Source organism: Anomaloglossus baeobatrachus, chromosome 1 (genome assembly GCF_048569485.1).
Source record: "Anomaloglossus baeobatrachus isolate aAnoBae1 chromosome 1, aAnoBae1.hap1, whole genome shotgun sequence".
NCBI classification, from domain to species: domain Eukaryota; kingdom Metazoa; phylum Chordata; class Amphibia; order Anura; family Aromobatidae; genus Anomaloglossus; species Anomaloglossus baeobatrachus.
The window spans coordinates 744550017-744563503 of record NC_134353.1 but is presented as its reverse complement, the minus strand read 5'-3'; the positions used below and the strand labels follow the sequence as shown (position 1 = coordinate 744563503).

Genomic DNA, 13487 nt, shown 5'->3' with positions numbered 1-13487 from the left:
CAGTCGGCCCTGATCTTGTGTAACACTCTGGGCAACAGTGCCAGCGGAGGAAACACATAAGGGAGCTGAAACTGCGACCAATCCTGAACTAAGGCGTCTGCCGCCAGAGCTCTGGGATCTTGAGACCGTGCCATGAACGCCGGTACCTTGTTGTTGTGCCGGGACGCCATGAGGTCGACGTCCGGCACCCCCCAGCGGCAACAGATCTCCTGAAACACGTCCGGGTGAAGGGACCATTCCCCTGCGTCCATGCCCTGGCGACTGAGATAATCTGCTTCCCAGTTTTCCACGCCTGGAATGTGAACTGCAGAGATGGTGGAGGCCGTGGCTTCCACCCACAGCAGAATCCGCCGGACTTCCTGGAAGGCTTGCCGACTGCGTGTGCCGCCTTGGTGGTTGATGTATGCCACCGCTGTGGAATTGTCCGACTGAATTCTGATCTGCTTGCCTTCCAGCCACTGCTGGAACGCTTTCAGGGCAAGATACACTGCCCGTATTTCCAGAACATTGATCTGAAGCGAGGACTCTTGCTGGGTCCACGTACCCTGAGCCCTGTGGTGGAGAAAAACCGCTCCCCACCCTGACAGACTCGCGTCCGTCGTGACCACCTCCCAGGATGGGGGTAGGAAGGATTTCCCTTTCGATAATGAAGTGGGAAGAAGCCACCACCGAAGGGAAGCTTTGGTCGCCTGCGAGAGGGAGACGTTCCTGTCGAGGGACGTCGGCTTCCTGTCCCATTTGCGTAGGATGTCCCATTGAAGAGGACGCAGGTGAAACTGCGCGAAAGGAACTGCCTCCATTGCTGCCACCATCTTCCCCAGGAAGTGCATGAGGCGCCTCAAGGTGTGTGACCGACCTTGAAGGAGAGATTGTACCCCTGTCTGTAGTGACCGCTGCTTGATCAGCGGAAGCTTCACTATCGCTGAGAGGGTATGAAACTCCATGCCAAGGTATGTCAGCGATTGGGCCGGTGTCAGATTTGACTTTGGAAAATTGATGATCCACCCGAAACTCTGGAGAGTCTCCAGAGTAGCGTTGAGGCTGTGTTGGCATGCCTCTTGAGAAGGTGCCTTGATCAACAGATCGTCCAAGTACGGGATCACCGAGTGACCCTGAGAGTGGAGGACCGCTACTACAGTAGCCATAACCTTGGTAAAAACCCGTGGGGCTGTTGCCAGGCCGAACGGCAGTGCCACGAACTGCAGGTGTTCGTTTCCTATGGCGAAGCGCAAGAAGCGCTGGTGCTCTGGAGCAATCGGTACGTGGAGATAAGCATCTTTGATATCGATCGATGCAAGGAAATCTCCCTGGGACATTGAGGCGATGATGGAGCGGAGGGATTCCATCCGGAACCGCCTGGTCTTTACGTGTTTGTTGAGAAGTTTCAGGTCCAGGACAGGTCGGAAAGACCCGTCCTTCTTTGGGACCACAAACAAGTTGGAGTAAAAACCGTGGCCCTGTTGCTGAAGAGGAACAGGGACCACCACTCCTTCTGCCTTCAGAATGCCCAGCGCCTGCAGAAGAGCCTCGGCTCGCTCGGGAGGCGGGGATGACCTGAAGAATCGAGTCGGGGGACGAGAGGTGAACTCTATCTTGTAACCGTGAGACAGAATGTCTCTCACCCAACGGTCTTGCACCCGTGGCAGCCAGGTGTCGCAAAAGCGGGAGAGCCTGCCACCGACCGAGGATGCGGAGTGAGGATGCCGAAAGTCATGAGGAAGCCGCTTTGGTAGCGGCACCTCCGGTGGTCTGTTTAGGACGTGACTTAGACCGCCATGCATCAGAGTTCCTTTGATCCTTCTGAGGCCTTTTGGACGAGGAGAATTGGGACCTGCCCGCGCCCCGAAAGGACCGAAACCTCGACTGCCCCTTCCTCTGTTGGGGTATGTTCGGTTTGGGCTGGGGTAAGGATGTATCCTTTCCCTTGGATTGTTTGATGATCTCATCCAAACGCTCGCCAAACAATCGTTCGCCACAAATTGGCAAACTGGTTAAGCGCTTTTTGGAAACAGAATCTGCCTTCCATTCCCGTAGCCACAAGGCCCTGCGGAGTACCACCGAATTGGCGGCTGCAACCGCCGTACGGCTCGCAGAGTCCAGGACAGCATTAATAGCGTAAGACGCAAATGCCGACGTCTGAGTGGTTATGGACGCCACCTGTGGCGCGGACGTGCGTGTGGCTGCGTCAATTTGCGCTTGACCTGCTGAGATAGCTTGTAGCGCCCATACGGCTGCGAATGCTGGGGCAAAAGAAGCGCCGATAGCTTCATAGATGGATTTCAACCAGAGCTCCATCTGCCTGTCAGTGGCATCTTTGAGTGAAGCCCCATCTTCCACTGCAAGTATGGATCTAGCTGCCAGTCTGGAGATTGGAGGATCCACTTTGGGACACTGAGTCCAACCCTTGACTACGTCAGGGGGAAAGGGATAACGTGTATCCTTAAGGCGCTTAGAAAAACGCTTATCTGGACAAGCATGGTGATTCTGGACTGCCTCTCTGAAATCAGAGTGGTCCAGAAACATACTCGGTGTACGCTTGGGAAACCTGAAACGGAATTTCTCCTGCTGGGAAGCCGACTCCTCCGCCGGAGGAGCTGAGGGAGAAATATCCAACATACGATTGATGGACGCAATAAGGTCGTTCACTATGGCGTCCCCGTCCGGAGTATCAAGATTGAGAGCGGCCTCAGGATCAGAATCCTGATCAGCTACATCCGCGTCATCAACCAGAGATTCCCCTCGCTGAGACCCTGAACAATATGATGATGTCGAGGGAAAATCTAAGCGAGCTCGCTTAGTCGGTCTGGGGCTGGGGTCTGTGTCAGAACCCTCAGCTTGGGATCCATGAGATATCCCGGGAGGACATTGTTGGTCCAGCTGAGGTGGGCCAGGGAACAAAGATTCAACAGAGTCCCCGTGCTGAGATACCGGTCTGGACTGCAAGGCTTCCAGTATCTTAGCCATAGTTTCAGAGAGTTTTGCAAACTCCGTCCCTGTCACCTGAACAGTGTTAGCAGGTGGCTCCCCCTGGGCCCCCCCTAGCAGAGGCTCTGGCTGAGCAAGTGCCACAGGGGCCGAACAGTGCACACAATGAGGGTCAGTGGAACCTGCCGGTAGTGGGGTCGTACATGCGGCGCAGGCAACATAATAAGCCTGTGTTTTGGCACCCCTGCCTTTCGTGGGCACCATGCTATTATCTTCCCTGAGCAACACAATAGGGTATATAGCCAGAAATCAACTGTGCACTATACAGTGTAAAATAAACATATAATGTTACACTACTGCACAATGGGGCTAGCACCACAGGTGCTGCTTACCACCCGCTTAAAGCGGTTGTGAGGCCACCAGAGTCCCTGCCTGGGTCTCCCAGATTTTGTCCCCCTCTGCAGCGTCCGAGGAGCTGACAGGAATGCGTCCTGAGGAGAGGAGGGAGCCGTGGGCGTGACCCAGAAAGAGCGGGAACTGGTGCCTGCACTGTGCACAGTGAGGGGAGTGGAGTATGCAAAGCATGCTCCAGCCCTCAGTGCTGCTCGTTCTGTGCAGCGTCCCGCCCTTCCCCTGCCTGTCAGGGCTGTGGGCGGGAGGAAAGGAAACTAGGCCGCAAAAAGCCGGGGACTCTAGTAATAAACGCGGCCGCCGTAAAAGCGCGGCCGGCGTGAAAGTCCCTGGCGCACTACAAGTCCCAGCCGCGCCGCAGTGTTTCCATGGCAGCGGCGGTCAGTGCGGCAGTCCCTATACATAAATACACTCAGCAACGCTGAGTGTGTAATGGCACATATTAACCCGGTCAGCGCCGCGGTCCCCGGTGCACTAGCACACCCAGCAAAGCTGGAGTGTTGCTGTGCGCGGTCCCCACGGGGACACAGAGTACCTCCAAGTAGCAGGGCCATGTCCCTGAACGATACCCGGCTCCTATCCAGCAGGCTCCACAGGAGTTGTGGATGAAGCACGGTCTCAGTGCCTGGAGACCGATAGGATCCCACTTCCACCAGAGCCCTGAGGGGGATGGGGAAGGAAAACAGCATGTGGGCTCCAGCCTCCGTACCCGCAATGGATACCTCAACCTTACAACACCACCGACAAGAGTGGGGTGAGAAGGGAGCATGCTGGGGGCCCTATATGGGCCCACTTTTCTTCCATCCGACATGGTCAGCAGCTGCTGCTGACCAATCTGTGGAGCTGTGCGTGCGTGTCTGACCTCCTTCGCACAAAGCAAAAAACTGAGGAGCCCGTGGGAGCACGGGGGGTGTATAGGCAGAAGGGGAGGGGCTTAACACTTTTGAGTGTAATACTTTGTGCGGCCTCCGGAGGCATAGCCTATACACCCAATTGTCTGGGTCTCCCAATAGAGCGACAAAGAAAGTGCAATAGCACTATTGTTTTTGAGATATTTTATGCACTGTGTTCACTATATGGTAAAACTGATGTGTTGTTGTGATGCCTGAGGTCGGTGCGAGTTCGTAGACACCAAACATGTTTACTTTTATCTAAGGGGTTAAAAAAAAAAATCAGAAGTTTGTCCGAAAAAAGTGGCGCACGTTTTACGCTATATTCCGTAACCTTTAGCACTCTCATTTTTCGGGATCTATGGTTCAGTTTAATTTTTGCGTCTTGAGCTGACGGTATTAATAGTACCATTTTTTCGCAGATGCTACGTTTTGATCTCCTGTTATTGCATTTGCGCAAAACTTGCGGCGACCAAAAAACACGTAATTTTGGAGTTTTGAATTTTTTTCCCGCTACGCCGTTTATGACGAGATTAATTGATTTTATATTTTGATAAATCGGGCATTTCTGAACACGGCGATACCAAATGTGTACATTTTTTTTAACCTTTAAAGGGAACCTGTCATCAGAAATTTTGCACTAAACCTAAAAGATTCCCCCTCTGCAGCTTCCGGGGTGCATTCTAGCAATGTTCCTGTTGTTCTTGTGCCCCCTTTCTGACCAAAATAAAGACTTTATAAAGTGGTACCTTTTTGTATTCAAATCTTGATAATGGTACACGGGGGCGGGCTCTCTGGTGTCCGTTAGTCTGCCGTGGAGGCGGCGGTGAAAGCGAGATTGTGGGCGGCGCTGTGATTTTCATCAGCAAGTACCCGCCCATAATCTCGTGCTCGCGCTTTCACCGCCGCCTCCACCGTTCTGTGCAAGCGCTGGCCAGCTTACCACACGTCACCTCTTTGAAAGTGCGCGATGGGGGACGGCCTAAAGCGACAGGAGGCAGACTAACAGACACCAGAAAGCCCACCCCCGTGTACCATTATCAAGATCTGAATACAAAAAGGTACCACTTTATAAAGTCTTTATTTTGGTCAGAAAGGGGGCACAAGAACAACAGGAACCTTGCTAGAATGCACCCCGGAAGCTGCAGAGGGGGAATCTTTTAGGTTTAGTGCAAAATTTCTGATGACAGTTTCCCTTTAATTTTCAATGGGGAGAAAGGGGGGTGATTTGAACTTTTAGGTTTTGGGTTTTTTTAAACTTCTTTTTTACTTTTTTTTTATTCTACTAGTCCCTATAGGGGACTATATGGATCAGCAATCTGATCGCTCTACCATATCTGCTGATCACAGCTACACAGCTGTGAAGAGCAGATATACTTATTTCATGTCTCACCCAGCTCTTGGCCGGGTGAAACTGAAAGCGAGTCATGCGAGCTACAGGAGTCATCACATGACCCTGTGCTACCATGACCACCGGAAGTCACGTGATCACGTCACAGTATCTGCCGGTAAGTAAATGTTTACCGCCGATGCAGTTATACTGGCGCGGTCACATATTGACAGCGCCATTTAAGGAGTTAAACGGCACGGGCAGATAACGATTCTGCTTGTGCCTAGCAGGCACACATCTGAGCTGTAAAAATCAGCTGAGATGTGCACCAACCACTGCATGCTGCCGGCAGCAGACCGCGGGCAGTAAGGGGTGCTTCACACACAGCGAGATTGCTGCTGAGATCGCTGCTGAGTCACGGTTTTTATGACGCAGCAGTGACCTCATTAGCGATCTCGCTGTGTGCGACACTGAGCAGCGATCTGGCTCCTGCTGTGAGATCGCTGCTCGTTACACACAGCCCTGGTTCGTTTTTTTATTGTTGCTCTCCCGCTGTGACGCACAGATCACTGTGTGTGACAGCGAGAGAGCGACGAAACGAAGCGAGCAGAGAGCAGGAGCCAGCATCTGGCAGCTGCGGTAAGCTGTAACCAGGGTAAACATCGGGTAACCAAGGTGGTTACCCGATATTTACCTTCTCTCACGCTGCCGGCTCCCTGCACATGTAGCTGCAGTACACATCGGGTTAATTAACCCGATGTGTACTGTAGCTAGGAGTGCAGGGAGCCAGCGCTAAGCAGTGTGGGCGGCTCCCTGCTCTCTGCACATGTAGCTGCAGTACACATCGGGTAATTAACCCGATGTGTACTGTAGCTAGGAGAGCAGGGAGCCAGAGCTAAGCAATGTGCGCGGCTCCCTGCTCTCTGCACATGTAGCGACGTTATGATCGCTGCTGCATCGCTGTGTTTGACAGCTAAGCAGCGATTATAACAGCGACATACAAGGTCGCTGTTGCGTCACATAAAATGGTGACGTTACAGCGACGTTGTTGTCGCTGTCGCTATGTGTGAACCCAGCCTAACACTATGACCGCTAGGACGTAATATTACTGCCCGCGGTCATTAAGAGGCTATGGGGTTTGTCCCAAGTTCCCTATCCAGAAGACAGAGGATAATTTTCAATCTTGTCTGATTGAAGCGCAGGTCTAGTAAGCGCACCATGTGCTCCATTCAGACTGAGCTTTTCAGAGCCCCATCACTAGGGGTCCGATTACTATAGACAAGTGATAGTTTGTGCCATGTTAGAAAGTTACGATTAGATAAGAATTAGGGCACATCATCCCCAATCCAGTCATCAGCTGAATTAGGCCATGGTCTTTACTCCCTTACACAGCTTCTTCTCCTCTATGACTGCAGACATAATTTTTGGATATTACATAAACGGTCTTAAGACCTTTTTTTTAATTGAGAATTAGACATCATTTTGGGCTAAAATACACAGCTTTAGGAAGTAGCAGTATGGTAGTGGTGGCAGTTTGATGGTAAAAAAACCCCCAAAACATTTGACAGATTATGTATAAAAAATAAATAATACTTCTACACATTCGTTTATGAAAGAAATCCTGAAAACGACTTTGTAAAAACACTCCGATCCGTGCAAATTGCTGTTGGCACCTTTGTAGAACCTATAACACACTAAAAATAGCAATCCTATTCTACACACCAACTGCAGACACCCACACATAGGCACACTGTTCCTTCAGAGATGAGAAGAAGCAGATCACAGCTAGCAAAAAAATACAAGTCCCTAGCTATCACATTTGTAATGTATGATGCCATGTATTTCTTCCTCGATAGCTATTAGAATTAACCAGTATGTAAGCAATGAACCGTATATCAACTGTGCTTATTAGACAGTCCTTTTTTAGCAGAACTTGTAATACTACTTGAGATAAAAAAAACAAAACAAAACAACTTAGTATTTGTTAGTTGACCTAATGTTTGCTGGATATTTAGAGAACTGTTCTGTATAGAACAAGTTCAGAAATGTTTAAAACCTCGATGGACAATACAAGGAGGGCTGGAAACGCCAATGTGTGAGACGGAGTAACTGACTGAGTAATGAAATATAATTGGCGGTGATGTGTATTTCGCTATACATGTAATGCGCTTTCATAGGAATTCCTTTACAGGGAAAATGTACTTAGGAGCAATCGAGTGAACAAAGTAGACAGTTGCCATAGTGACAAATCGCTATACTTTGAAATACTCTATATTTTCTACTAACAAACATCTATTCAACCGCAGAAGCTCCATTTTATTTTCCAGCAAAATTACAGCAAATATTCAGCAAATCACAACTATGAGTGTTCTACGTAAAAAGGTTTAACCGAAAAATGAATGAGATATCCAAAGCTCATAGAATGGCACCTCCCAACAAGGTCCCTTTAAAAGGTAACCTTCACCCCACTTAGTACAGCAATTTGTCTACAGCAAAAACTTGAGCATCATTAGTAATATATACAGAAAGTAATTTCTGGTTAGAAACAATTTACAGGGTTAATGGAGACGCATCATTTCAGGTATCAAGACAAAGGTAGGATACATATGCCTTTACCAACCTTCTGGTTACTGGATACTTCTTCTTTGCTCCTTCCAAGCTCCTCTGTAAGTTTGAGGTTCTCCTCCTGCAGAGCCGCTAACTGCTGGGACTTGTGCTCAGCCGCCTGCCTTAGCTCTTCCCTGCAAGGACAATGAGAGCATGGTTACTATGGAAACACGACAGGCAAGGAAACTGTGGGATCGAGTCGTGTTCACAGCTCACCGTACACCCTCATCATGTGATTTATATCATCTAGAACACTGCACATATGACAGAGGCATTAAATAGCATTTGTGACGTTACAGAACCAGGCCTATGATAAAACGACAAGAGAAACAAGGCCGAAATCAGACAAGATTGTGCAGCACGGCTGGACGTGTCATTCAATTATCCTCGATTATAGAGAATTAGTGTCTCATGTCTTGAAGTTTTAAATGTAGTTGTAAGGGGACGTCAGCAGCTATAAACAAAATATTATAGCATTGAACTACATATGTAAGCAATTTAAAGACAACCTTTCACTGGACTTTTTACTTCAAATGCAGTGCCGCCTCCAGTTGGGTCTGCTCCACTGAATCTGGGAAAGATTGTTCCTCTTCTTCTGAGCCCCTCCATTCCAAAGCTATGCCCGTGGCAAATAAATGTGCAAACTTCTTTCTACTAATTGGATAATCACATAAGAAGGGGTGAAATGCCGCGCTAACGAAGTAAGGAACAACCCAGAGGATTCTTTTCACTGACTTTACTCCCACGCGTTTCTCCTTCCGTAAAGAATCATGCGATTTTTTTTCCTGAAGGAAGACTTGCTTAAAACGCGTGATGTGATTTTTTTTTTCCCTGAAGGAAAGATTTTTCCGAAACGCGTAGCAAAGTCGCTGAAAAGAACCCTCTTAATTGTTCCTTATTTCGGCAACGCAGCATTTGACCCCTTTTTATGTGATTTATCTTGACATGTGCGTCTAGTGCAGAGGTTCCCAACTCCAGTCCTCAAGGCACACCAACAGTGCATGTTTTCAGGATTTCCTTAGTATTGCACAGGTGATAATTTAAATCACCTGCAAAGGTGCTGAATCCAACACCCATTGTTGGATTCAGCACCTTTTGAGCTGTTGAGCAGCTTGAGGTCTAGAACGGGACGGAATGACCCGTCCTTTTTTGGCACCACGAACAAGTTGGAGTAAAATCCGCGACCACGTTCCTGAAGGGGAACGGGAATCACAACTCCCTCTATCTTTAGAGCGTCCACTGCCTGAAAAAGTGCGTCGGCCTGTGCGGGGGGTGGGGAGGTTCGGAAGAAACGAGCCGCAGGACGAGAGTTGAACTCTATCCTGTAACCATGAGACAGAATGTCTCTCACCCATCGGTCTTGAACGTGTGGCCACCAGGCGTCGCCAAAGCGGGAGAGCCTGCCACCGACCGAGGATGTGGTTAGATGAGGCCGAGAGTCATGTGGAGGCCGTCTTGGAGGCAGTGCCTCCTGCGGCTTTTTGGGGGCGTGACTTGGACCGCCACGCATAGGAGTTCCTCTGGCCTTTCTCCGACCGGTTGGACGACGAGGATTGGGTCTTGGCGGAGGGACGAAAGGACCGAAACCTCGATTGGATTTTTCTCTGCTGAGGTCTCTGAGGTTTGGACTGGGGTAAGGAGGAGTCCTTTCCCGAGGATTCCTTAATAATCTCATCCAACCGTTCGCCAAACAAACGGTCGCCAGAAAAAGGCAAACCAGTCAAGAACCTTTTGGAAGCAGAGTCTGCTTTCCATTCGCGCAGCCACATGGCCCTGCGGACTGCCACGGAGTTAGCGGATGCCACAGCCGTACGGCTAGCGGAGTCCAGGACGGCGTTCATGGCGTAGGACGAAAATGCTGATGCCTGAGAGGTCAAGCAAGAAACCTGCGGAGCAGAATTCCGCGTGACGGCATTAATCTCAGTCAGACATGCCAAGATTGCTTGGAGAGCCCACACGGCCGCAAAGGTCGGGGCGAAAGACGCGCCCGTGGCCTCATAAATAGACTTCACCAAGAGCTCTATCTGTCTGTCAGTGGCATCCTTCAGGGATGCGCCATCGGCAACAGACACAACGGACCTAGCAGCCAATCTAGAGACTGGAGGATCCACCTTGGGGGAGTGTGCCCAGCCCTTAATGACTTCAGGTGAAAAGGGGTAACGCGTGTCAGTGTGCCGTTTAGCAAAGCGCTTGTCCGGGACCGCTCTGGGCTTCTGGACAGCGTCCCTGAAGTTAGAGTGATCAAAAAACGTATTGCGCGTACGTTTGGGGAATCGAAATTGGTGTTTCTCCTCCTGAGAAGCCGGCTCCTCTGCAGGAGGAGGTGGGGGGTGAGAGATCCAGCACCTTGTTGATGGACGAGATAAGATCATTTACCAAGGCGTCCCCCTCAGGGGCATCAAGGTTAAGGGTGACGTCAGGGTCAGAGCCCTGAGTTCCCACGTCCGCCTCGTCTTCCTGAGAGTCATCAAGCTGGGATCCAGAGCAGCGTGAGGAGGCCGGGGAAGAGTCCCAGCGAGGCCGCTTAGCCGGCCTGGGGCTGCGATCCGGGCAGGAGTCCTCCGCCTGGGACCTAGAAGCTATCCTGGGAGCGCACTGCGGCGCGGACCGAGAGGGGCCTGGAGGAGACAAACTAACAGGGGCCGGGGCCTGTGAAGGGCCCGGTCTGGACTGCAAAGCCTCAAGGAGCTTAGATGACCATTTGTCCATAGACTGTGCAATGGATTGAGAAAGTGACTGGGAGAGTGTCGCAGCGAAAGAGGCCAACGACGGTGACTCTGTCCCTGCAGACTGCTCAGGGGGAGCCGGGGGATCTACATGAGCCGAGGGGCCCACAAGTGCCCGAGGCTCCGGCTGAGCAAGCGTGGCAGGAGTCGAGCATTGATCACAGTGGGGGTAGGTGGATCCCGCAGGCAACATAGCCCCACAAGAGGTACAGGCCGCGAAAGAAGGGAATTTTGTTTACTTACCGTAAATTCCTTTTCTTCTAGCTCCTATTGGGAGACCCAGACAATTGGGTGTATAGCTTCTGCCTCCGGAGGCCACACAAAGTATTACACTTTAAAAAGTGTAACCCCTCCCCTCTGCCTATACACCCTCCCGTGCATCACGGGCCCATCAGTTTTGGTGCCAAAGCAGGAAGGAGGAAACTTATAAATTGGTCTAAGGTAAATTCAATCCGAAGGATGTTCGGAGAACTGAACCATGAACCAAAAGAACAATTCAACATGAACAACATGTGTACACAAAAGAACAACAGCCCGAAGGGAACAGGGGCGGGTGCTGGGTCTCCCAATAGGAGCTAGAAGAAAAGGAATTTACGGTAAGTAAACAAAATTCCCTTCTTCTTTGTCGCTCCATTGGGAGACCCAGACAATTGGGACGTCCAAAAGCAGTCCCTGGGTGGGTAAAAGAATACCTCGATAAAAAGAGCCGTAAAACGGCCCCTTCCTACAGGTGGGCAACCGCCGCCTGAAGGACTCGCCTACCTAGGCTGGCATCTGCCGAAGCATAGGTATGCACCTGATAGTGTTTCGTGAAAGTGTGCAGACTCGACCAGGTAGCCGCCTGACACACCTGCTGAGCCGTAGCCTGGTGCCGCAATGCCCAGGACGCACCCACGGCTCTGGTAGAATGGGCTTTCAGCCCTGAAGGGACCGGAAGCCCAGAAGAACGGTAGGCTTCAAGAATTGGTTCCTTGATCCACCGAGCCAAGGTTGACTTGGAAGCCTGCAACCTTTTACGCTGGCCAGCGACAAGGACAAAGAGCGCATCCGAACGGCGCAGGGGCGCCGTTCGAGAAATGTAGAGTCTGAGTGCTCTCACAAGATCTAACAAGTGCAAATCCTTTTCACATTGGTGAACTGGATTAGGACAAAAAGAAGGTAAGGAGATATCCTGATTGAGATGAAAAGGGGATACCACCTTAGGGAGAAATTCCGGAACCGGACGCAGAACCACCTTATCCTGGTGAAACACCAGGAAGGGGGCTTTGCATGACAGTGCAGCTAGCTCAGACACTCTCCGAAGTGATGTGACTGCCACTAGGAAGACCACCTTCTGCGAAAGGCGTGAAAGAGAAACATCCCTCATCGGCTCGAAAGGTGATTTCTGAAGAGCCGTTAGCACCCTGTTAAGATCCCAGGGTTCTAGCGGACTCTTGTAAGGAGGGACTATGTGGCAAACCCCCTGCAGGAACGTGCGTACCTGCGGAAGCCTGGCTAGACGCTTTTGAAAAAACACGGAAAGCGCCGAGACTTGTCCCTTGAGAGAGCCGAGAGACAAACCCTTTTCCATTCCGGATTGAAGGAAGGACAGAAAAGTGGGCAAGGCAAACGGCCAGGGAGTAAAACCCTGATCAGAGCACCAGGATAAGAAGATCCTCCACGTCCTGTGGTAGATCTTGGCGGACGTTGGTTTCCTGGCCTGTCTCATAGTGGCAATGACCTCTTGAGATAACCCTGAAGACGCTAGGATCCAGGACTCAATGGCCACACAGTCAGGTTGAGGGCCGCAGAATTCAGATGGAAAAATGGCCCTTGAGACAGCAAGTCTGGTCGGTCTGGTAGTGCCCACGGTTGACCCACCGTGAGATGCCACAGATCCGGGTACTGCGACCTCCTCGGCCAGTCTGGGGCGATGAGGATGGCGCGGCGGCAGTCGGACCTGATCTTGCGTAACACTCTGGGCAGCAGTGCCAGAGGAGGAAATACATAAGGCAGTCGAAACTGCGACCAATCCTGAACTAATGCGTCTGCCGCCAGAGCTCTGTGATCTTGAGACCGTGCCATGAATGCCGGGACCTTGTTGTTGTGCCGGGACGCCATTAGGTCGACGTCCGGCGTTCCCCAGCGGCAACAGATCTCTTGAAACACGTCCGGGTGAAGAGACCATTTCCCTGCGTCCATGCCCTGGCGAGTGAGAAAGTCTGCTTCCCAGTTTTCTACGCCCGGGATGTGAACTGCGGAGATGGTGGAGGCTGTGGCTTCCACCCACAGCAGAATCCGCCGAACTTCTTGGAAGGCTTGACGACTGCGTGTGCCGCCTTGGTGGTTGATGTACGCCACCGCCGTGGCGTTGTCCGACTGAATTTGGATCTGCCTGCCTTCCAGCCACGGCTGGAATGCCTTTAGGGCTAGATACACTGCCCTTATCTCCAGAACATTGATCTGAAGGGAGGACTCTGGCTGAGTCCAGGTACCCTGAGCCCTGTGGTGGAGGAAGACCGCTCCCCACCCTGACAGACTCGCGTCCGTCGTGACCACAGCCCAGGATGGGGGCAGGAAGGATTTTCCCTTCGACAAAGAAGTGGGAAGAAGCCACCA

General features: G+C 51.2%; 1 protein-coding gene across 8 annotated transcripts in view; it reads right to left on the bottom strand.

The window, feature by feature from the left end:
- Positions 1 to 13487, bottom strand: part of CLIP1 (CAP-Gly domain containing linker protein 1) — a 187768-nt gene that overhangs the window by 48096 nt on the left and 126185 nt on the right. For all 8 annotated transcript variants that reach the window (XM_075323143.1, XM_075323152.1, XM_075323184.1 and 5 more), the window contains one exon: positions 8177 to 8297. In XM_075323143.1, coding sequence (XP_075179258.1) covers positions 8177 to 8297 — 121 coding nt within the window. The remainder of the gene's footprint in view (positions 1 to 8176; positions 8298 to 13487) is intronic.